Source organism: Tachysurus fulvidraco, chromosome 8 (assembly GCF_022655615.1).
Source record: "Tachysurus fulvidraco isolate hzauxx_2018 chromosome 8, HZAU_PFXX_2.0, whole genome shotgun sequence".
Classification (NCBI taxonomy): Eukaryota; Metazoa; Chordata; class Actinopteri; order Siluriformes; family Bagridae; genus Tachysurus; species Tachysurus fulvidraco.
In genome coordinates this window covers 16885093-16906934 of record NC_062525.1, presented here as the reverse complement: position 1 = coordinate 16906934, position 21842 = coordinate 16885093, and the positions used below count along the sequence as shown (strand labels likewise).

Here is a 21842-nt window from a genome sequence, read left to right as displayed (position 1 = left end):
ACAGACGGTACTGGACAGATCGTCTGCTGGATTGCAAAAGCCCACTCACTCCCGGAGCAGCAGCACTGCGTCTTCCCGTCACTCACGACAGGTGCCTGACTAACAAACACCATGATTATTTACTGATTTTTAACCACGGCATTGTATTCCTTAAGAACAGAAAAAGATATCACCTTTAACACACTTAAGAGCATTCTCTTTGGGTGTAGGAAACCTGTTGATCAACCTCTAAATCTCAAATTAAATGGCAAACAAGTCGAAACCGGTCTCATAAAGGATGCACTCTTCATTGTTGTGTAATGTAGGGTGGACTTCTCTGTACAGTTAACAGAACTGACAGGTGTTCTTTACTTGTGAATATTTGAATCAGATATTTCAACGTATGCAGTAGGTGGAAGATAGGCTTTGCTTTGGTCTAATCTTTAGAATATAAAAGACTGGGAGATAATGGACGATCTGCAGGGGGATTGCGGTGCCAGTCGTAAGACCTTGCAGGATATGAATCCTCCTGGCATTTGTGAAGGCTACTTGATGAAGAGGAGGAAATGGCCTCTCAAAGGATGGCATAAGGTTAGTAAAGCTCATAAAACCCTTTTTGGTTTGATTTAATATTGCCATTAAGCCAGACATTAGAATCAGAGAGTTAGGAATCATACGGAATCATCATTCTGTCAACAATTCCAATATCTTGAATAATGGATAATCATATTTGTTAAAATATTGTAAGCAGTTGCTGATTTATATATTTTTGTAGTCAGTAATTATTGAGGGTTGTTGTTTTCTTTTCTGTAAAATACATACATGTATCAAATGTTATTATAAATTCTTAGAATTATTATTACAATAATATGCATTTTTTTATTTTTTTATTTTTTATACAGAGATACTTTGTATTGGAAAAAGGAATTCTCCGATATTCAAAAAACGAATATGATGTAAGTCAGATGTTATTGTAAACATGGTTTAATCAAGTTTCACACTTCATAAACAGGTTCAGCTCACATGTTATTCTACCAACAGAATGCTAAAGGAAAATTAAATGGGACAATAGATGTCAGTCTCGCAGTCATGTCAGTAAACAGAAAGGCGAGACGGATAGACTTGGATACAGGAGACAGTCTCTATCACATCAAGGTAAACCTATTTAATAGATTCTTTCGTACTTTAGGACTTTTTGAGCAACTATTAAGTGCTTTTTGATTGTTCCATCAAGGCAAAGAACCATGATATGTACTACATATGGGTGACAAAACTGAGTGCTCATCGGATGTATAAGAGGAATGAGGCAGCACATGTTCATAACAGCTTGCTGCAGGCCCTGTCTCATGGCAGCAATACGTCTCAGGGAAATAGCACCATACAAGATGTGGTAAGCAATGAATATGAACTCCTTTTCCTTCTACTTTTAGCCATTTACATTTGCACATTAGTTATTCTTATTTCTTGGATTATGTAAACAGCTATTAAAAGTAATTTTTTTTTACTCTCTTAAAGTTAATAAAATACAAAAAATATATATAAAAACAATGATGTTACAGATGAACCAGACTTAAGTTAAATGGTTCAAAAAAGGGATAGACATATAAATATTAATGTTAGTAGATTGAATTTTATGAAGTGCCTGAATATATTTATGAACTTTTTTAGCACCAGAGCATGCCTGACTCTTACCTGGGTGATATGGCAGCTCAGAGTGAAGACCTGCATGGTGCAGACACTGGTGTTAATGGGAAAGTGTGTGCCTGGCTGCAGCACGCCCAGGACCCAGACAGCTGTACTCAAGGTATCGTAATTCTTGCTCTTGCCTGAAATCTGTAATCACATATTAGGACTTATTAATTAAACACAACCTTATTGGATCAAATGAATCTTATTTTTAAACTCACATCATATATCATGCAGAAAAAAATGCTTCTATAGAGTTGTGGTAACTGGAATTTAAAAAGATATGAGCCTTTACCCTAAGCAAATATGCCCTGGGAATTTAACTAGGTTTTGTCTCTATTCCTGTCCAGAACTGAACCGCTGCCAAACAGATCTGAATGATTTAAATCATTTGGTCCAAAAGCTGCACACTCTGGAGTTAGGCAAGGCAGTTAGCAATGGAGAACTAAAGAGGATCATCAGCATGCAGGTGAAAAGGACTTGGTCTTAAAATGCTGTGTGCCTATTAATCTTCTGTTAATTGTTTAATCTAAAAATAAAATGAGGCTACAGAGCAGATGTTTGATCAATGTTTTATGTTTAAACCACAGAATCTTTCACTTGAGAAGCCCAAGAAGAAATCGAGCAGGATATGGGGACACTCTCATACACTTGGAGTGGTAAGCCAGATGTTTTAACAGCTGCCTGATTAAAGAAACGTCTAAATTTTGGAATCGATATTAATTTCCTATTGCAGTGGTTTGTTTGTGATGCTTATAATTTCAATCTAATTATTTTTATTTGTGTTATCAGTTAGTCTATAACTGTCAGTGATTGAACTAATGTTTTTTTTTTTACATTAAGCCACTGCGTAGGATTAATAAATCGGTAAGTCAACATGACTTTTTAAGTGAAGTTTGAAACACCTACTCAATTCATCATATAATCTCTACTATAACATTTCACCCTATTGCATGGATTTTATTGTATAATCTTTTATATATATATGGGGAAGTCGTGGCCTAATGGTTACAGAGTCTGACTCCTAACCCTAAGGTTTTGGGTTTGAGTCTTAGGCCGGCCACGACTGAGGTGCCCTTGAGCAAGGCACCGAACCCCCCAACTGCTCCCCAGGCGCCGCAACATAAAAGCTGCCCACTGCTCCGTGTGTGTGTTCACGGTGTGTGTGTTCACTGCTGTGTGTGTGTACTTTGGATGGGTTAAATGCAGAGAATAAATTCTGAGTATGGGTCACCGTACTTAGCCGTATGTCACATCACGCCACTTTAAATGTTCCACACTATTTTACTAGACATGCAAAACTAATTCTTAAGAAGCTCCATCTTTCTCAGAGAATTGAGCTAATATGCATTGCCTTTGTTTTTTGTTCTGTCTTATTATCTTATCTTCTTTAGTTCTCATCGTCCCACCTGGGTGCTTCTGTGCCCTCCATTCCTGACTATCTCTACAGCCAGCTTACTCCCTCAGCCTCCTCTAGACCTCCAGAAAGCAAAAAGCTCTACCAGGACATCTGTGCTGTATCTGAAAGAGGTGAGGAAACTCAATAATATCACTTTTTTTTCTTGAGTAGGAAGAGATATATTTACTTAAAAACAAAGAGACAATTAATTATAATAGTTAGTTCTCTTGCCCCTCACAGTGCATGCCTCTCTGAGGTCGGTGCACGAGGCTCTGTTTCAGGAACGCCAGAGGCTTCAGGACACCTGGTCTGGCAGCGAGCTTCATCAGAACACTTCTGCTAAAATGAATGACATATGTAGCACCCTGACTGAGGTATGATTGCCTGTCAATTATTCATAGTGCAGTCCAGTTTGTTTTGATTGCCTGAAACTGAATGAATTCTATTTTTATGCAAAGACCTACTGTTGAAAATGTGCAGGATATACATTCATCATTGTGTAGAAGTATACATATGTGTGTATGTTCAGTTAGATGTGAGGTCCCGGCAAACACAAATCCACACGAGGTCAGAGTGCTCTGACTCCTCTGGGGAATCCTACCATACTGTGACCCTGAGAAAGGTGTGTCCCTCCTCAAGCTGAAGCTTACCACCTAATTTCCATTTTTTTTTTTTGGTTTCTTCTCTTCTCACCCGTCTCTCAACAGCTTTCTTTGCATGTGCATGGGTTTCAACGGCTTGATCTGTTAAATGCTCTCTGACATTTAACATTTCTGTTTCCAGTAATTTTCAAAGCATTTGTGACATGCACTTTGATCTAGTACATTTCTCGTTCCTATTCTTCAGTCGGAATCGATATGCCGTTCCTCGCTGGCAGGCTCAGTGGCAGAGTATTTTGATGCATGCGATGAGATTTGTGGAAGTTTCTCTGAGGCATCAGATGAGTCTGGTCTGAGTGATGCTTCCAGTAATTCAGAACCTGAGGAAGCCCGTGGTTGGTATTCATATTCATATAATGGTTGGATTTCTGAAAACATGATCAGGCCAGAAAGATTATATGGATCAGCTTATTGTATTATATATGTTTTTTCTCCGCACTCATATCACCTGCAGTAACAGCAACACGAAAATACCGTGCCAGTCTTTCTAAAGCATCAGCAAAACCCAGCAGGATCTTGGGGAGCAGTGGTCACCGCACCAAACTGCCTGCAGTTTGCCCTGATAACAGTCATGTAGGCCTTATAGCCATCCTTTATAACAACATTGGGAAGGACCTATCACGTGTATCAATGCCTGCAGCTCTCAATGAGCCTGTTAATCTACTCCAGAGGCTCTGTGAGGAACTGGAGTATTCAGAGCTACTGGACACAGCCAACCGCACCGACGATCCCTACCAGAGAATGGTACTGACTACTTTTTAGAATTAATGAGTGGATTAATGAAAAGTCCTAAGCTGTATATATGAGATTTGTAGAAATGATTATTCAAAATGAATCTTTAAATATAATCTCTAAGATTTTGTATTGTGCAATCAGGTACTTTCCTAATTTTGATACAAACTGATTTCTTACACCCCCCCCATTCATCCCTCTAAAAATTCTGCCCTCTATTAAAGTATAAATCATACAGTTTTAGACCTTATTTTAGAAATGCTACATGTTTTGACTACAACACCAACTGCTCTTAAATGTCCACTGTAGTTGAATTAAAATTAAACACTTTGTATGTTAATTACAAAGTTACTACATGTAGCAGAATGAGATTCATTTAAATGATATGTTTATGAATGAATACTTATGCCTATATACAGTGAGGGAAAAAATATTTGTTCCCCTGCTGAATTTGTACGTTTTTTCCACTGACAAAGAAATGATCAGTCTATAATTTTAGTGGTAGCTTTATTTTAACATCGAGAGACAGAATAACAACAAAAAAATCCAGAAAAACACATTTAAAAAAAGTTATAAATTGATTTGCATTTTAATTATTGAAATAAGTATTTGATCCCCTATCAATCAGCAAGATTTCTGGCTCTAAGGTGTCTTTTAAACAGGTAATGAGCTGAGATTAGGAGCACTCTCTTAAAGGGATCAATCATATTCCAAACTCTCCACAATGGCCAGATCAATCAGATTCCAAACTCTCCACCATAGTCAAGACCAAAGAGCTGTCCAAGAATGTCAGGGACAGGATTGTAGACCTACACAAGGCTGGAATGGGCTACAAGACCATCGATAGGCAGCTTGGTAAGAAGGTGACAACAGCTGGTGCGATTATTCGCAAATGGAAGAAACACAAATGGGGCTCCATGCAAAATTGGGGCGTCAATGATCATGAGAACTGTAAGAAAACAGCCCAGAACTACACGGGATAATCTTGTCAGTGATCTCAAGCCAGTAGGGACCGTAGTCACCAAGAAAACAATTGTTAACACACTATGCCATGAAGCACCGAACTCCTGCAGCACCCGCAAGGTCCCCCTGCTTAAGAAAGCGCATGTACAAATGAGCCAACGAGTGCTTGAAAATGGGTTGTAAATGGGTATTCAAGCAAAGCAACAAAGGAGTGGCTCAAGAACAAGCACATAAAGGTCCTGGAGAAGCCTCAAGACCTTAATGTCATGTGCAAGCTGGTGGCCTACTACAAGAAACGACAGACCTCTGTATCTGCCAATAAGGGTTTTGCCACCAAATACTGTCATATTGTGTGAAGGGGTCAATTTTTTCACCCATTAAAATGCAAATCAATTTATAACTTTTTAAAACTTTTTTATGCATCTTTTTTGGATTTTTAAAATTGTTAAAATAAACCTACCATTAAAACTATACACTGATCATTTCTTTGTCAGTGGGCAAATATACAAAATCAGCAAGGGATCTAATTTTTACTTACTGCATATAATGTTTAATGTTTAGTAATATCATGTTGGTTCTGTTTAGGTGTACATTGCTGCCTTTGCTGTCTCTGGCTACTCTACAGCTCAGTATCGTAACCGTTATAAGCCCTTTAACCCACTTCTTGGAGAGACATTTGAATGTGTGAGAGAAGACAGATGTTTCCACTATATTAGTGAGCAGGTATGTGACTGTTCAAACTGAAATCAGGTCTGAAAAGTTTGTTCAGGGAATCTTACTCACTACCATTCTGTTTTCAGGTTTGTCATCACCCGCCCATCTCCGCCTGCCATGCTGTCTCTGACAACTTCTGCTTTTGGCAGGGTGAGCCCTTATAATAGAAGATAAATTACGCATCCTGGATCAGCAATTAATGGCAGTTTTTGTCCCTTTAATTTTGCAGATCAGCGATGGAAGAATAAATTCTGGGGAAAGTCTTTGGAGATAATGCCAACTGGAATGGTGAATGTGACTTTATCAAGGTGATATGTCTATTTCCTGTTAAATGGATTATGTGATAAGCATAATGCTTTAAGGAAGGCAGAATCTGGAAGTCTAATCTCTGATGTATGATTAGGTATGGAGACCATTATGAATGGAATAAAGTGGTAACATGCATTCACAATGTCCTGAGTCAGCAGCGCTACCTTGAGCACTATGGAGAGGTAACGATCCGCAACCTGAACAACCCAGTCTGTACCTGTAAAATCACATTTGTTAAGGTGAGAGTAGTTTCGAATCCTGCTTTTGTGACAGCTTTTTTATACATACTGTATGCTGGAAAGAACAAATACTATATACTCGGTTGATCATATGATTTCTTTTCCTCTCTGTTTCTCTATCAGTCTCGCTATTGGGGTTCAGATGCAAATAAAAATGAGGTTCAAGGCCAAGTACTAGACCAGAGTGGTAAGGTAGTGCACCAATTTGGAGGATTCTGGCATGAGGGGATATTCTGTGATACACTACCCAATCCACAATGTATTTGGAAGCCATGTAAGTTAGTACAGTTAGTGTACTGTTGATATTGTGTTTATAAGCTTTTTATTGTAGACTATAATGTGTTGTAGAAATCGAAATAATAATTCTTAAGCACTTCTAATTATGTATAATTATTGAACACCTTTTTAAAGACTTTTAAATCTAAATACATTTTCTTCTCTGAGAAAAAAATCTAGACTTTTTTATAAAGTAAAACTGATAGATTCTGCAGTTTATATATAAAACAGTCTAAAGGTTACTAATATGTAACCCAAAGGTCTAAAGGTCTAACTGTTTATAATAAAACTGAAAAAAAAAAATTAAATAAATAAAATACATGCAAATAAAATATGTTTTCAAAATCCAAACGAGCTCTATGTAAAAACGGGCTGAAAAGTAAACATATGGTTTTAGATCGTTTAAGAATTCAAAACCAGTTTTAGGGGGAACTGAAGAAATGAAACTATTATAATCTTGATTAATTGTGCATGTCACTGATAACAATACCACTGAGTAAATTTGCAAAACTCATTTGCAATTATCTCAAACTGCATTTACTGTATCTCAAAGGTATCGAATGCTTTAACCACAGAGTCCCACCACTACAGCCACAGATAGAGACCCGTAGATATCAATGCCATGAATCATGATGAACTTACTGTACTGTAGGTGATATAAAAGTTCAAATTGAACTCTATTTATACCAGGTACATCCATTCCTCAGAGTAACTAATCCTGATCCTGGGTATTTAAAGCTCTTTCTGCGCACAGGATGCCTTTATCACTATATCTGTACTACCCTGCAGACCCACAGCCTAAGGACTCCATCCTGTACTATGGCTTCTCCAGCTTTGCAATGGAAATGAATGAGCTGACCCCTGAACTCGAACCTTTACTGCCGCTAACAGATACACGTCTGCGTCCAGACCAAAGGTGAGTCTGTACCGTAAGCATAGAGCAGAATCTCTAGCAGAACTTCCTACCTGATTTTTCAAGAGACTTCTTCACAATATAATAGCACTTTTTGGTTGATTTTGTGCAAATGTGGCCAGGCTGCTGGAGGAAGGCAGGGTGGAGGAGGCAGACAAAAAGAAAGACGAGGTAGAGGAAACACAGAGAGAACAGAGGAAGATTTTGGCCAAGAGAGGAGAGCAGCATATTCCCCGTTTCTTCAGGTAAGAGGAGTGATCAGAATATCTGAAATGGTTTTTGGATTTTTGGTTGTTGAGCATGTCCACTCCTTTGTCTTATGCAGGAAATCTGTTGATGCAGCTGGTAGAGAAGTATGGCTCACTAATGGAACTTACTGGAAGCTCAGAGAGAATCCTGGATTCGCAAACATGAAAAACTTGGAATTATGGTGAAGTCTCAGTAGAGTTGGAGACTTTGGACTGTAAAACTTTCTTACATCTTTTATAAAGTACAAGGACTTGAACACAAAGCAAATTGTAGAGCACAGATGAACTGCCCAGAACAGACTGGGCGAGGATAAAGCTCTTAACCAAAGACCAAGCTTTTCTTTTCTTCCCTGCTGAAGTACACAGGCTTTCACTTCTTTTATGGCTAGACAAATAAACCAACATATTTGGGAGGTTAATCCAACTGTTGATCTACCTTGACAAAATCCCATCTAATTATTCAGTTATTATATTGTGTTGAAAACAAAATGAACTAATTTTTTCTTTCTTCCAAATTATAAGCAAATCTGTGATCATCAGTGAAGATGAACCACTCCTGCCTTCATGAGTAAAACTGGCTGATTTTGTTTGGCCCATGGAATCCCAGTCCTGATGACCACTTCTATCTTAAGCCAATGCATATTAGGCACATTTTAAAATATTCCTTAGTGGGAAAGGTAATTTATCTTCGTATCTACTCATTTACCTCTGTAACTGAAAACAGGAGTGAACATAGGTACAGTAACAAAAAAATGGGCTGGTTTGTGTGACTGTCTCATATACGTGTTCATGGGGCATATATTTCTTATTAGTTTATGCATATATCACTCTTATTATAAAACATGGAAAGCATTTCCTTATAAATAAAGCGGGATGGTGAATTAACTACTGTACAGGATACAACTTACTACTTCAAAAAATGTATTTTTTGCATATATATTTTTAAAAATGTCGTTTCCAAAGTATTCACTCCGGAGAGGCTTCCTGTTAACATGATTTATTCTAAGTGGGATTAGAAAAAAACACTTCCGGCTTCTCAAAGCCTGGTTAGACTTTTCATAACCTGCATGTACAGTGAAACTTTACAATTAACAATTAACACTATTTATTGAGAACTTTTACATTTGAACATAAATGAATCTAAGCCAATTCTCACAAAAAAATTAAATAAAAACCATAATGAAAAATGACATATGTTTTATTACAATTAGAACAAATAAAATACATCAATTTATTCTGTACCGTCTGCCTGCATTATTTGGGGAAAAGGGCTCCTGTTTTTCACCAACCTTGGCTTTAACTGTACATTAGAGAAAATTATTAATCAAGGTACAGAATATGTTTTTTATTCACAGAGAAGATACAGCCATGTTAATCTTTAGATTAAGTGGTACATCATATAAATATACCCATGATAATGGCACTGGTAATCCATACAAAAAAAAAAAAAAACTTTATAGAGGGGAAAGCTTAAAGGTAAATTCCCTCACACATGTGGCATTAGTCATAGGAGTTATATTTATATTTGAGTTTATACTCTAAGTATGCTGCTTGCATTGGGTATGTAAATAAGGGAATAATAGTGCGAGCCTATGTCCACAAAGATTCATTACAGGGCCTAACCACTCATTTTGAGGCTTTGTCACAGTTTCATGAAACAGGATACCGATTTCTTCATATCATTCTCTATGCAAAACTTTGATAAATGATTTGATCTGAATAGGGAGCTATTCCACTAGGGGTCACCTAAAACATATCCTAACAATTACCCTAACAATACTGTACACCTGTATTCTCAATGTTCATAAAAGATTCAAACAATGTTTTGAATGCATATTCAAGATTTGTTCAAGAATAATAAAAAACAGTTCTCTTAAATTAACAGAAACACTTTTTAAATTGCACTTGAAATTAGAAACAGTTTACCAAAAAAAATAACTTCCAGTTAAGCTTATCCTTATCAGTTGTTTGTACCTTACTAGTTAGAACCAGGAAACTAAACTAAAACCCTGTTATTTCAACTCAGTAACTTTCAATATCTCCATTAAGTACACAAATGGAGCTTAATATTCATTGGCACATGCTTAACCTGAGTAATATCTAACAATGCAGTATTTTTGTTACATGATTAGTAACAATATGAAATATCTCACTGTGATTGTCCACTTCATTGTATTGCTGACGTGTAATTTGGTTTAGAACTGAAATAAATACACTGCTCCAACTTTAAAGTAAGCAAATCCAAACTCACTGGCATGAAAGTCACTGACCCCATACTGAAGCTTTGATATTTCACTAAAGAGGTTTTTGAGAAGCTCTATAAAATACTGATGAAACAGAATAAAACAACAATTTCATAAAAAGTCATATTCTAAACATGTCTATTTTTAACATCGTACATACTAAGTAAGTGCAGTCTTATTACAGAATTGTTTACAGTTTTCATTTGCACAAAGAAGACATAAATAAAAAAACAAAAAAGAATAATTATCTTGTCACCCCTCTTTGTGTGTGCATGTACATATACACACAAGTGTACTGGACCTTATGTGTTATATGTGTATATATTTGTATAGATATTTTGTTGGTAGGAAGTATTTTAATATTTGGTTCACTGACAAAACACACAAGTTGATGACCAAAGAAATGTGTTTACATTTTGAAAGGTGTCCCTGTATTGTACGTTTTACCCCCACAGTCAGTCTGTTAACATTCTTGAGGCTGTCGCCTACTGAGCTGTCGAAGGGTTTTCTCACCTTTTGGAGGTCTGGAACACCTGATGAGGTGAGACTAAGGTCTCGTTCTTCCACTGTGCCTGTGAGATCTGTGGTGTGTGGGATTTTGTCTGATTATGATGTCCAGTCACCTCAGTGCTGCTTTCAGGTGTCTATTTTCCCACCCTGTCGATCTGCATGTTGTCTTTCTTGTCGTGGTTGTGAGACTTGCTGATGTTGGGTTACGACTGTTCTTTTGACACTAATCAGACTGACATTGCTTTGTTTGTGTTGACAGTGTAAATTTTTTAACACTTGATTTGTATTGCAATTCATCATGTATGAACCCAGCAACAGTTCAGCAAAGCTTAATTAAATGCAGAAATTTTATACTGACTTAATTAATGAATATTACAGTGATACTGAGGCATATTTAAGAAGATGAAATTAGAACCAGCCCCTGTTTGGCACATGATCTAGTTAGGGCGATTTAGCTGAGAGAATGGTAGGTTGACAGAAAGACAGCTGACAGGATGAGTGGAACATGTGCTGACCTCTTGTTGCAGATAGATATACTTTGTTTCCTCTAATAGAACTTATCAATCGCTTGCATCATCTGATTTCATTCATCTGGAGTAGTGAAAATGTGAATGAACTGGAATCATAAAAGTATATATGCAAAAGTACATAACTAAATTCTTGAGAAAATGACATCACATATTGACTTTGCATATGACAGTGAGTGTGTGTGAGAGGATTGTGTGTGTGTGTGTGTGTGTGTGTGTGTGTGTGTGTGTGTGTGTGTGTGTGTGTGTGTGTGTGAGAGAGAGAGAGAACTGTGTGACTGGACAGGTCCTTGAGGGGAGTGTCAGAAGGTGTGCAGACATCTTAAAATGCTAAACGGTTACAGTTTTTGAATTCATCCAGGTCTTTCTGTGTGTGTGTGTGTGTGTGTGTGTGTATGTGTGTGTGTGTATGCATATATCTCCAGGCCAGTGTTTCACCCGTCACATTGTCTTGAATCACTAGTCCTCACCATGACAGTGACCTTCAGGATGAGTGGAGCACCTCCACCTGACCTTACCCACATAGCACTTCCAAAGGGAAGCAGCACTCCAAACATGAGAGCGCCAGCGATAACAGTGTATGGATAAATAACAAATAGCACCAGGGCTATGAAGGAAAAATGATTGAGAGTTCTGTGTTAGCTGTTACTGGCCTCTGTTGTCCCTCGTCTTGACTCCCACAGAGCTTTTTCCCGAAAGGCAGTGCAGCTCTGTAGGTGGGACACAGCAGGAGTGCTACACTAACTCAGAGACGATGGCTCTCAGTGACTGTAGAAGCCGTAGTAGCCTGCATCGCTGCTGTTGTCCTTCTCACAGGCTTCGCTGCTGCGAATGGGAGGAGAGTTCTCAGTGCTGGAGGCATAGGGTGACACTCGTCTTTTCTTGCTCTCTGCACCCTCAAAAAGACCAGAGTCGACAGAGTCTACCGATTTGACAGACGGGGTCTCCATCCAAGTGTCCTCTGCCAAATCTTTTGGCTTGTCCTGTAGTACAGGCAGCCTCAAGGACTCAATGAGTGATGGAGAAGCGTGGAGGCGTGAATTTACTGTTGGAGGAGAGGAGGACATTGCAGAAGAAGACATGGGACGGAACCAACTCAGGCTAGATGTGGCTTTCCCAGGGTGGGAGTGGCTAAGGTACTGTGATGGTCTTGCTGTGCTCCATGGGGCAGGGCTATTGCTTGATATTGTCCCTGAAGCGAAGGGGTTCTCCGGATAGTAGCTCAGCGGGTGGTGGGATGATGTCTGTAACGGAAATGGCTTGTATAGGCTGTTGGCCGTATAATCGCTGTCATAAGTGCTGAAATCCAATAGATTGGTGGGTGTGCCCTGCTGCCCAGGGAGGTACCAGCGACCATGGTGACTGCCATTTGGGTCTTTGGGGCACCCCTGTGCCATGCTGACGGGCTCACAGCTGTAGAAGCGGCTGGGCTGCAGTGGACTCATGTACTGCTCGGCCAGGTAAGGCTGGCGGGGATAGCAGCTGGCTGCCATGAGCTGCTGGCCCTCAGTGGGGGAGGGGGTGATACGATCCGAGTCAGGAGGGGCATACAGTCTGTGTGGGAACATCAAGGTCAAATTCAACTGACAAGACCCCTGTAGTGGTGTTAAATACAAATCTCACTGGGCCCAGGGGGGTACATTATGAGCCATAACACTTTAGGTTTAGTTTTTCTTAAGAAATTGAGTCATATTATACTTTACATCTATTTAAAGTTATAATAATAATTAATAATTAATAATATCACAAGTTAACTCTAGGGGATAGTTTTGTTTAAGGTTTACTTACGTGTCATAATTGTCCCGGAAACCTTTCGCGAAAGGGTTATGGTCTATTTTTAGCTGAGTGATCTGTGGAAGAAATGGCAGGAGCAGGAGCCATGACAGATGTGACGGGTATGGTCAGGGTGTCAAAGAGAAGGAGGGGGCAGTGCAGGACAAGAAAAGTGTACATAATGTTAATAGTCAGAAAACAAGTGATTCAACTGTAAACTAAAACTGCTTGTTATGTTTTCAGAATATCAAATATATGATGTATGTATGTATGTACAGTATGTATGTATGTATGTACAGTATGTATGTATGTATGTATGTATGTATGTATGTATGTATGTATGTATGTATGTATGTATGTATGTATGTACAGTATGTATGTATGTATGTATGTATGTATGTATGTATGTATGTATGTATGTATGTATGTAGGCATGTTTTTTCATTGGTGGTTATGTTGTAGGTAACAGCTGATTAAAAAATAGAATAAAGCCCAATGACGGTGGAGGATTGTGGCGGCGGGAGGAGGGGTGACTCACGTCTGCATTCTGGTAGGCAGTGACTGCAATGAACTGCGTCTCTGGAAAATTGAAGATTTGCGCCTTACTGCTACGGAAGGGATCTTCTGTGCCATCCTCCCTCACCTCCATGATATGCAATCGTGGCTGGTACTTGTGAAGAGACTGCAGCACTATCATCTGTGTGGGGCATGTGAGACATTAAATATGAGTAGACATGAACAGAGATAGGCCGAGAGAAGGAAATTCAAAGAAACCCCTGACCACAAGTGATCAAATACACTCCAGTAAACTTTTTTTCTCAGTGATACCTGTGCCACATTGTTGGAGCTGCCCTTGTTGTTGGTGAGTTTAAGCTTGCCAAATGAGACCTCCTGTCTCATCCAGTGGTTCCCCGTGTTAGGAGAGTCAGGATGCATATACATCCTGTTTCCTGTGAAAAAGAAAATTATGATATGCTTCTTATAACTGTTACATTTTAATGTAAGTATGTTAATTTATGTGAGGCTGATATAATAATCATGCTAAAAATGCACAACCTTTTCTTGGCATGTTCAAACTTGGCTTTGACTGCAGTTTTAAACTGAATGTTGAATGAGATTGCAGATGGTGATGCCAAACTGCTGCACTTCACACAGTCATAGTAGCAGGTGTGCATGCATGAGCTTTTTAGATTGTGGTGTACAGTAACACCAGATATATTCTTCTCATTGCCACAAAAAGACATAGAACGGAGAAGCAGTACCTTTTTCCCTTCAATGCACACTGACACTCACAATGCAAAAACCACAATACAGATAAAGCTCTACTCAAAAGAAAAAACATACAGAGAAAATGCTCTGGCTAGTTATTATACCTGGCATGTTGCCCTCTGCTTTGCCACACTGCACCCACTTGCCTCCTTGGTACCTCCAGTGGTGCTGGTCGGCCAGAACCACATCCACGAACACATTGTAATGAGCCGAGGGGTCCAGAGCACTGATATTAAAACTGAGAAAGGGGAACATCCTCCTGTTCAGAGAAACAGATACAGAAACTAAATAAGGATCACCAAGAAACTGTAATGCATCATGAATCTCTCACCATGACGCAAGAACACAGCCTTTTAATGCTCTGCTGCTCAAGCAAATATTTTTAATTCCTTCTATTTCTTCTGTCACCACATGTATATATATATATATATATATATATATATATATATATATATATATATATATATATATATATATATATATATATATATATATACATGTTCCATACAACTACTGAATTAAACATAATGTGCAGAAAGAATTCCCTACAATATACCTTATATTCATCACAGTTCTTTAAGTAGCTAAACTTGAAGCTAATCTGCTTATTTGAAATATTCATGTTTTAGATTTTTAGAATAGTACAGCAAGTCTTGCAACAAATGTGCATAAATTATTGTCATTAGTGCATACAAAAATATTAAAATCATCAATAATTCTAAAACACGATTAGTTTACATACAGTATACGATTGTCCAATTGTCTCTCAAAAGATTGTGAGACAATATTGATGCATTAATATTATTCTGTACCTACAAAAACTTACATGTGTTTGGAAATGTTAATTCTAAATTTTCAATTATGAATTTTAACATGTTCTTTAGTGTTTTAAAAAAGTATGGCAAAATGCAAGTTAGTAGAAAAAATAAATCAAAAGAATTCTTTGACTGAACATCCTGTCCTCAAACAAGCAATTAATAATATAAAGAATATATGTAAAATATAAAGAATATATGTAAAATATAAAGAATATATGATTCATTTCTTCTTAAGCAGCAGCTACAATATACTGTAAATGAAAACAGAAACCAGCTTCAGGATTCTGTCTTTACCACTTTACTCTCTCTGTGCAATCTGAATAATAACTAGTTTGTGCCACCACCATTTCTCTATTTCTCTTCCCTGACAACCTTTCATGCCATATTTATCTAAAAGAGACGATTTATAAGAAATCAGTACTTGGCAAAGGGGAAACTTTAAGGTTTACCACAGAGGTTTTTTTTTGCATAAGTAGGAGGCTCAGGATTACTATGACAGAAATTGTTAAACTGTGGAAACTTAGTGACTCGTTGACTCAATAGCAGTAGGTACTCAGATAGTAGGTGGTTACCATACAAAGCTATGTCTTCCCTGCTGTCTAGGACTCTGTTATGTGTCGGCTAGACACATGTTCCTACTTATAAATGTCTCTTCAGATGTTAAAAGGCATTTTGAAATAATAAAAGCATATTATGGTACCACTTCCTTTAAAACACGAGATATATCACAGGCACATTTGCGGTATTAGTATGTGCCATGTAAAAGTTTATGTAGGATGTGTGAAAAGTATAATAGTGCAGGGATGGCTGTGATAGCAGACATTCAGTGCAGAAAAGATTTTTCTCTTTGAGTGCACTCATTGATTCACCAGGACAGGAGCTCAGGTCCAGTTTATGTCATCATACTAACATATGCTCATTTGTGATGATATATGCCAATCTGTAGCTGCTGGTGGACATAAGTGGGTGTCTGAAACTCTGACATATTATTCTGTATTTTTCAGCATGTATGCTTAGAGGGCACTGTAAATCTAACCGAGATAAAACTGGCTGAATGAATGATTAAATTTGCTACGTGTATCTTTAGATGTTAGATAAGGGTCTTGCTGTATCACAGAGTTAAATGCACCATAGAGAGGTATAGATATGCATTTTCTTAAGGATTATGTTTATGCGGTGAGTTAAGAAACCACTTAACAAACTCTGGTGGAGCTGTGCCACAGTACTAAACACCAGTGCAGCATTTACTGCTGAAAAAAGACAGAGTAAGCTCAGCAACCACAGTCACATACCTCATAACAGACAATCCCTTTGATCTTGATGCTATTTTACTGAATTGATTCTGTCACTTGTTGTCTGTATCTAAAACACACATCCTTTTGGATTCTCCTCGAGATGTATACACATGCAAGAATCTGTGATTTAGTGAGAAACTGCAAGTCTACTATTTAATGTACTTTGCTGCTGTGGCCTGGCTCTTTGCAGCAAGAGTGTGCATACTCCATGTTACCATCAACACATGAACAGGAAGTGATGTTCAATGAAAAAAAAAACAACATAGAGCTAACACTAACATCAAAAATAGCCAGAAATATCTTCTTGCCTTTGCAAAACAGGGCAGAGAGTGGTACAGGAAACAGAGTGCTTTTCATTGCTCCTAAAGAAGTCATGATACCCCGGTGTTTTTATAATAATGAAATAGATAATATAAAGTGATTTTTACATCATAAATGAGCCAGCAAATGTTTAATACCAACGTACTCAAAGCACTGTTACTTTATCAGAATGCAGTCTTTAGAAAAGGGGTTTCTGCTGCTTTATTTCACAAATGACATCATATGAGGGCAATAAATTATTGCAACACCCACTGATTTTCTGCCCCTTGTGAAAACACATTTTCCAAACCGTGGATTTGAATATTCCAGATACCAACAACACATAATGTCCTACATTATATTCTTCTACACCTCTGGCATTGTATAAAAATGTATAATTAAAAAGTAAAATTGTATCATGAAACACTACATCACAGAATTCATTATACCATGAAAATGCTTCTGTTAATATTATAATTTTGATGACTTTCCAGTGGTGCTATATGAATTCCCTGATAAAGAAAAGGTCTTTCATTTCCACTCACTTCATTTCACTCCTCTGAGGGCAGAGATGCACCAAAGATGTAATGGTTCAAAATTAAATATAGCTACGATAAATGCCAGTCAAATTTTTTTTCTTTTTTTCTGCATTGTCATGGTCACATATTTCAAGTCATGTCTTTGTGATTAGTAATTTTATACATTTTAACGTTAGATGCTAGATGAGACAAATAATATTTAGTTTAAAAAAATTAAAGTACTAAATTTAAATAATAAAAAAAATAAAAATGAAAAAAGATAAAGATAAAAAAGTGTTTAATTAAATTACGCACTAAACACTTTGCATCCTCAAACCTGGACTTTCAAAATAAAATATTTTTAAACAAGGCTGAAAAACTACAAACTATTTGAGCCATTTATTTTTTTTTTTTTTAAATATCATGGTCTCAACTTTTTTGTCTAAATTAACTGCTCTTAAAAATAGTTCATTTTGAGCCATCACAGAGAATTTTTAATGGGTTATGTGGATGTTAGTGGAGTGGGTGTTAGTAGTGGAGATGCTACTGAAGAAAATGCGGACAGAATTAGAGAAGAACTTGAAAAGGGCCAAAGAACCTCTGCTCTCGTTTCTGGCTCTTGGCCTTACAGCGAAGATTTCAAAGCCTTAGCTCGGACTGTGTCTCACCTCACTTCTGAAGAAACCTGCTTCACTACACACTCTAACAGACCAGAGGATAGACATAGAGAGTGAGAAAAGAAAGAGAGCAAGAGAGGGAAAAAGCACCTTTCTTCATTTCCTGCACTTCAAAGACACCTCCACTGATGTACGGCCATCAGCCTTTCAGCCTCCCCAAAACCGTACCACCACCAGCAGCAACACATCACTGCACTCTTCCACCCCCATAGCAAAATCAACTGAGCTTGAACACTTTTTGGCATGAAGAGACTCCATTATGTAAATTCATCAACCTCTCTATATTTGGCTGTTACCAGAACATAAAAAAGTTTATCTATAAGTAGTTCATTTGAATCTCCAATTATTCTGTTTATAGTGCCTTTAGTTTCATTCAAGTCTTAAAGTCATAAAGATGAACAGAAACTGAAACTTATTGAAAAAATAAGTATTGTAATGGCACTTTTATGTGATTGCATAGGAATGACACAGATCCTTCTCAGATATGCTTAATAGATTTTTCTCTAATTAGTAAATAATGCAAAGCAAACAAACAAGATAAATATGGAATATTAGCGACAATGATAGTATAGTTCAATATGAATCCTAAACTGGAAATATTGTTTTGATGGCCAAGTTCAAGGGATGTATTCTCTCACTTCTACGACATAATTGTGTCGTTTCTGTTTTTTGTATGACTTGTAAAAAGGTTGCGGTAGTGACTGACTAATCAACTGTGTGTGTATGTGTGTGTGTGTGTTTTCTAGGGGAGATGTATGAATTACTTCAATTATATGAGCAGGCCAACCATGGGTACAATGTGTCATTATCCACAAGGTGCTAAGGCATCTGACAGTTTAAGTTACATCAAGATGTCTGTATTTTCATATACGCCTGCTGCAATCCCCTAAAACAGATATACACACGTATAAATGTACTCGTATAAACTGATGACAACCGAACATTTTAGTCCATTTTGAATAATTAAATGTAATGCGTTTAACTAATTCCATATAAGCTGTATTTACACAGCAATATACTGTAATTACTGTAATATGTAAGACGTTTAAAATGAACAGCTCACTATGCCACTGTAATATAGCATAATGTGAGATCTGGACAGATATTAAGACTTTTTTTTTTGCAGATAGCAAAACCTACAATTATAGATGAATTTATTTCAATGTTCTATATTTTTTGTGACTTTATTTTAGTGAAAGCCACAGGTCCTTTAAACTTTAAAGAAGTGATAAATGATGAATAATATCAGATGCTGCATTCTGACAGAACTTTCGCAGATCTTTTTTCTTTTCTTTCAGAAATACTATTTGCTAAAATATGAGTCAAACTCAGAAAGTGTGTGTGTGTGTGTGTGTGTGTCTGTGTGTGTGTGTGTGTGTGTGTGTGCGCGCGCGCATGTGTGTGTGTGTGTGTGTGTGTTTTAATAATCTAGGCCTAGTCTGAGCAGGTGTATAGATTCTGTTTCATTGAACCAAATAAATGAGTACCACAAATTAAGTACCACATGAAATATTTCACATCTAAGAATTGCAGGTGAAGTAACCTAAACAATACTATATTAGTATATAGATCATTAAAATAGAACAGTAAACATGTTTAACATCTGCAAAAAATCAGAGGAAAATGAAATAGCGAAAGTCATGATATCGTTTTTGAAATTTCAAAAGAAGTAAGTAATCCAAAATATAATATATATATTTTTAAATCCTGTCCAAATTATGCTAACATAACTGAATACAGAACAGGTTATTGTGAATATTTGTTTACTTTGAAAAGAGAAATAAGGTTTTATTTAAGATTAGGCAGTATCTATAGCCTCGTCTCTTTATAGACAACTAAGAAAACTTTTTATTTGACTTCTACTTAGCAGGGAAACTGCTCTCCTGTCCAGATGCTTCAGTTTTCAGCATTCGCTCTGACATTCACTTTTCCCCTTTTATTTCCAAATGAAATGCAATTATTATGTACATTCACGCAATACTCCGACTCTGTAGCTTTAACTCATATGTATTTATTTTTGCCATCTAAAGCATTTTGAGAATTTGTAAGATACTGCAATCTGCGCTGAGACATAGCCTACTGACCTGCCCTGTTTGGTGATGATCATCTCAGTTTGGTACTTGTGAAACTTGGCCCACAGCGGGTAATTGTTGAGAAGCACCTGCGTCTTGCCACACACCTGTACGCCAGGTAAGGAATAGAAAGACGCGCGTGTGTAGCCATGCTGAAAGTGCGCGTGATACGAGTCCGCACTGGCCGACTGGCCGTCCTTACTGTCCGGTGAATACCCACCAGCCCCTGCGTAAGCCTGGGCCGCACTGCTGCGGCTGAACGCACAGTTACTGAGCGGAGCCGCTGCCGCCGCCGCCGCGGAGTAAAACCTTCCAGCCTGCGCTCCGAGTTCACTAGCGCACTGCTCCCCGTGGTACGGCAGCGGAAAGTTCTCCTGGCCATTTGGTACCGAGTCTGTATAGTACAGCCTCGCGTCTTGGACGCCCATTTTGAAGTCCGCTAGCTCCTTGCTCCGGTGAAGGTGACCGCTCGTCTCTGCGTCTTTGGCCAAACTTTGCGCGTCGCTTCCATTGAGCATGTTGATATAGAAGCTGCCTCCTATGCCGCCCATTTGCAGGCTCGCTCCTCGCTTACGTACACAATCATAGGTTGACAGCTTACTTTCTTTACCTACTGAAATAAATCGGCTTCACAGAAAACTTTAATGGAAAAGAAAGAGCAAAAGAAAAATGAAGCGCTTTCTGGCTCTCTCTAACCCAAGCTTCCGACTTCTGAGAACTGCTCCTGTCTCTTTTACAGCCCAAATAAGACTCGTCTCATGTCTAACATGCCTAACATATCAGTGTTTCTTGATTTATTTCATTGTACTGGGTACATTACTGTAGTATAAATAACAGTGCACCACTTTTTTTTATTTACATCAGAATGAGAGTTACCGGTGTCCCAGCCTATGATATACATTCCGTGAGAGGTAATTGTAAGAGGTGGGGACTAGAGCGCAGGCACACATGGTGATAGGGTGATATTTGAGCGAGACCCTGCCCCATTTCAATAGCTCACCAGACCTGCCCGAAATGAACAGAGTTTAGCAGTGACTTATCAAACACTATGAAATGTTTTAATACATATACCTTAGTGAAGGAACATTACTGGGACAAAGATGCGGTTGCTTTCACCCACTTTACATTCTGATATCAGTGAAACTAATACGATTCATGATTCGAATGATGAGTAACAACAGAACAAAGTGTCTTAAAAGTAAATTAACACAGCTAAGATTACGATGCACAAATCATAACACTATGGCTGATATGCTAAAATCAACTTGGCCTATATTAAAACTGAGAAACAAGGTAAGTTAAAGAAAGAAAACTGAAGGAAGTTCAGTATTATTGCTATGAATTCATTTATATTTATTTACAGACTTTAGCCTGGCTTAAAAATAAAATAAATGATTTTAGTAACAAATTTGATTACATCTTAATAAAACAGACACCAGCAAATAATAATAATAATAATAATAATAATAATAATAATAATAATAATAATAATAATAATAATTATGACATCTGCATGTGAGTGTTAATATACCTTATGCTACATTCACAAATATTTGCACGAGACATTCTCTCTCACTCACATGCACATGCACACACACACACACACACACACACACACACACACACACACACACACACACACACACACACACACACACACACACACACACACACACACACACACACACACACACACACAGGAAGAGCAAAAGATTCCCCCCTA

The 21842-nt window shown here is 37.7% G+C and overlaps 2 protein-coding genes across 3 annotated transcripts; one reads left to right on the top strand and one right to left on the bottom strand.

Annotated features, from left to right (window-relative positions):
• The first annotated feature begins 287 nt into the window (after positions 1–287).
• osbpl7 (oxysterol binding protein-like 7) lies at positions 288–9136 on the top strand. Of its 2 annotated transcripts, XR_003439735.2 has the most exons (21): positions 288–570; positions 882–935; positions 1021–1134; positions 1214–1369; positions 1648–1783; positions 2016–2134; positions 2256–2324; positions 3060–3195; positions 3305–3438; positions 3594–3686; positions 3911–4058; positions 4178–4467; positions 6004–6141; positions 6219–6282; positions 6362–6440; positions 6536–6680; positions 6804–6954; positions 7746–7872; positions 7992–8114; positions 8195–8531; positions 8640–9136. XR_003439735.2 is itself a non-coding variant. In XM_027140603.2 (20 exons), the coding sequence occupies exons 1-20, from the start codon at positions 448–450 to the stop codon at positions 8301–8303; spliced, it is 2508 nt and encodes an 835-aa protein (XP_026996404.1). In that variant the 5' UTR covers positions 288–447; the 3' UTR covers positions 8304–9136. The 2 variants fall into 2 exon arrangements, 1 of the variants encoding a protein (XP_026996404.1); XM_027140603.2 differs by having other exon boundaries at positions 8195–9136.
• A 161-nt stretch (positions 9137–9297) lies between these two features.
• tbx21 (T-box transcription factor 21) lies at positions 9298–20997 on the bottom strand. The gene is made up of 6 exons (XM_027140604.2): positions 20132–20997; positions 14544–14698; positions 13999–14120; positions 13709–13867; positions 13186–13247; positions 9298–12951 (listed from the first exon to the last, which is right to left on the bottom strand). Exons 1-6 carry the CDS (start codon positions 20668–20670, stop codon positions 12159–12161), a joined length of 1830 nt encoding a protein of 609 aa, XP_026996405.1. The 5' UTR covers positions 20671–20997; the 3' UTR covers positions 9298–12158.
• Between the last annotated feature and the right edge of the window lie 845 nt (positions 20998–21842).

Bases quoted from the DNA above. Each gene is read 5' to 3' on its own strand.
- osbpl7 (XM_027140603.2), top strand. From the start codon at position 448: ATGGACGATCTGCAGGGGGATTGCGGTGCCAGTCGTAAGACCTTGCAG. The intron at 1,135-1,213 runs GTAAACCTATTT...TGTTCCATCAAG, and splicing joins ACAGTCTCTATCACATCAAG to GCAAAGAACCATGATATGTA. The intron at 3,439-3,593 runs GTATGATTGCCT...GTGTATGTTCAG, and splicing joins TATGTAGCACCCTGACTGAG to TTAGATGTGAGGTCCCGGCA.
- tbx21 (XM_027140604.2), bottom strand. From the start codon at position 20,670: ATGGGCGGCATAGGAGGCAGCTTCTATATCAACATGCTCAATGGAAGC. The intron at 14,699-20,131 runs GTCAGTAGGCTA...TTCTCTGAACAG, and splicing joins ATCATCACCAAACAGGGCAG to GAGGATGTTCCCCTTTCTCA. The intron at 13,248-13,708 runs GTGAGTCACCCC...TTTCTTCCACAG, and splicing joins CTGCCTACCAGAATGCAGAC to ATCACTCAGCTAAAAATAGA.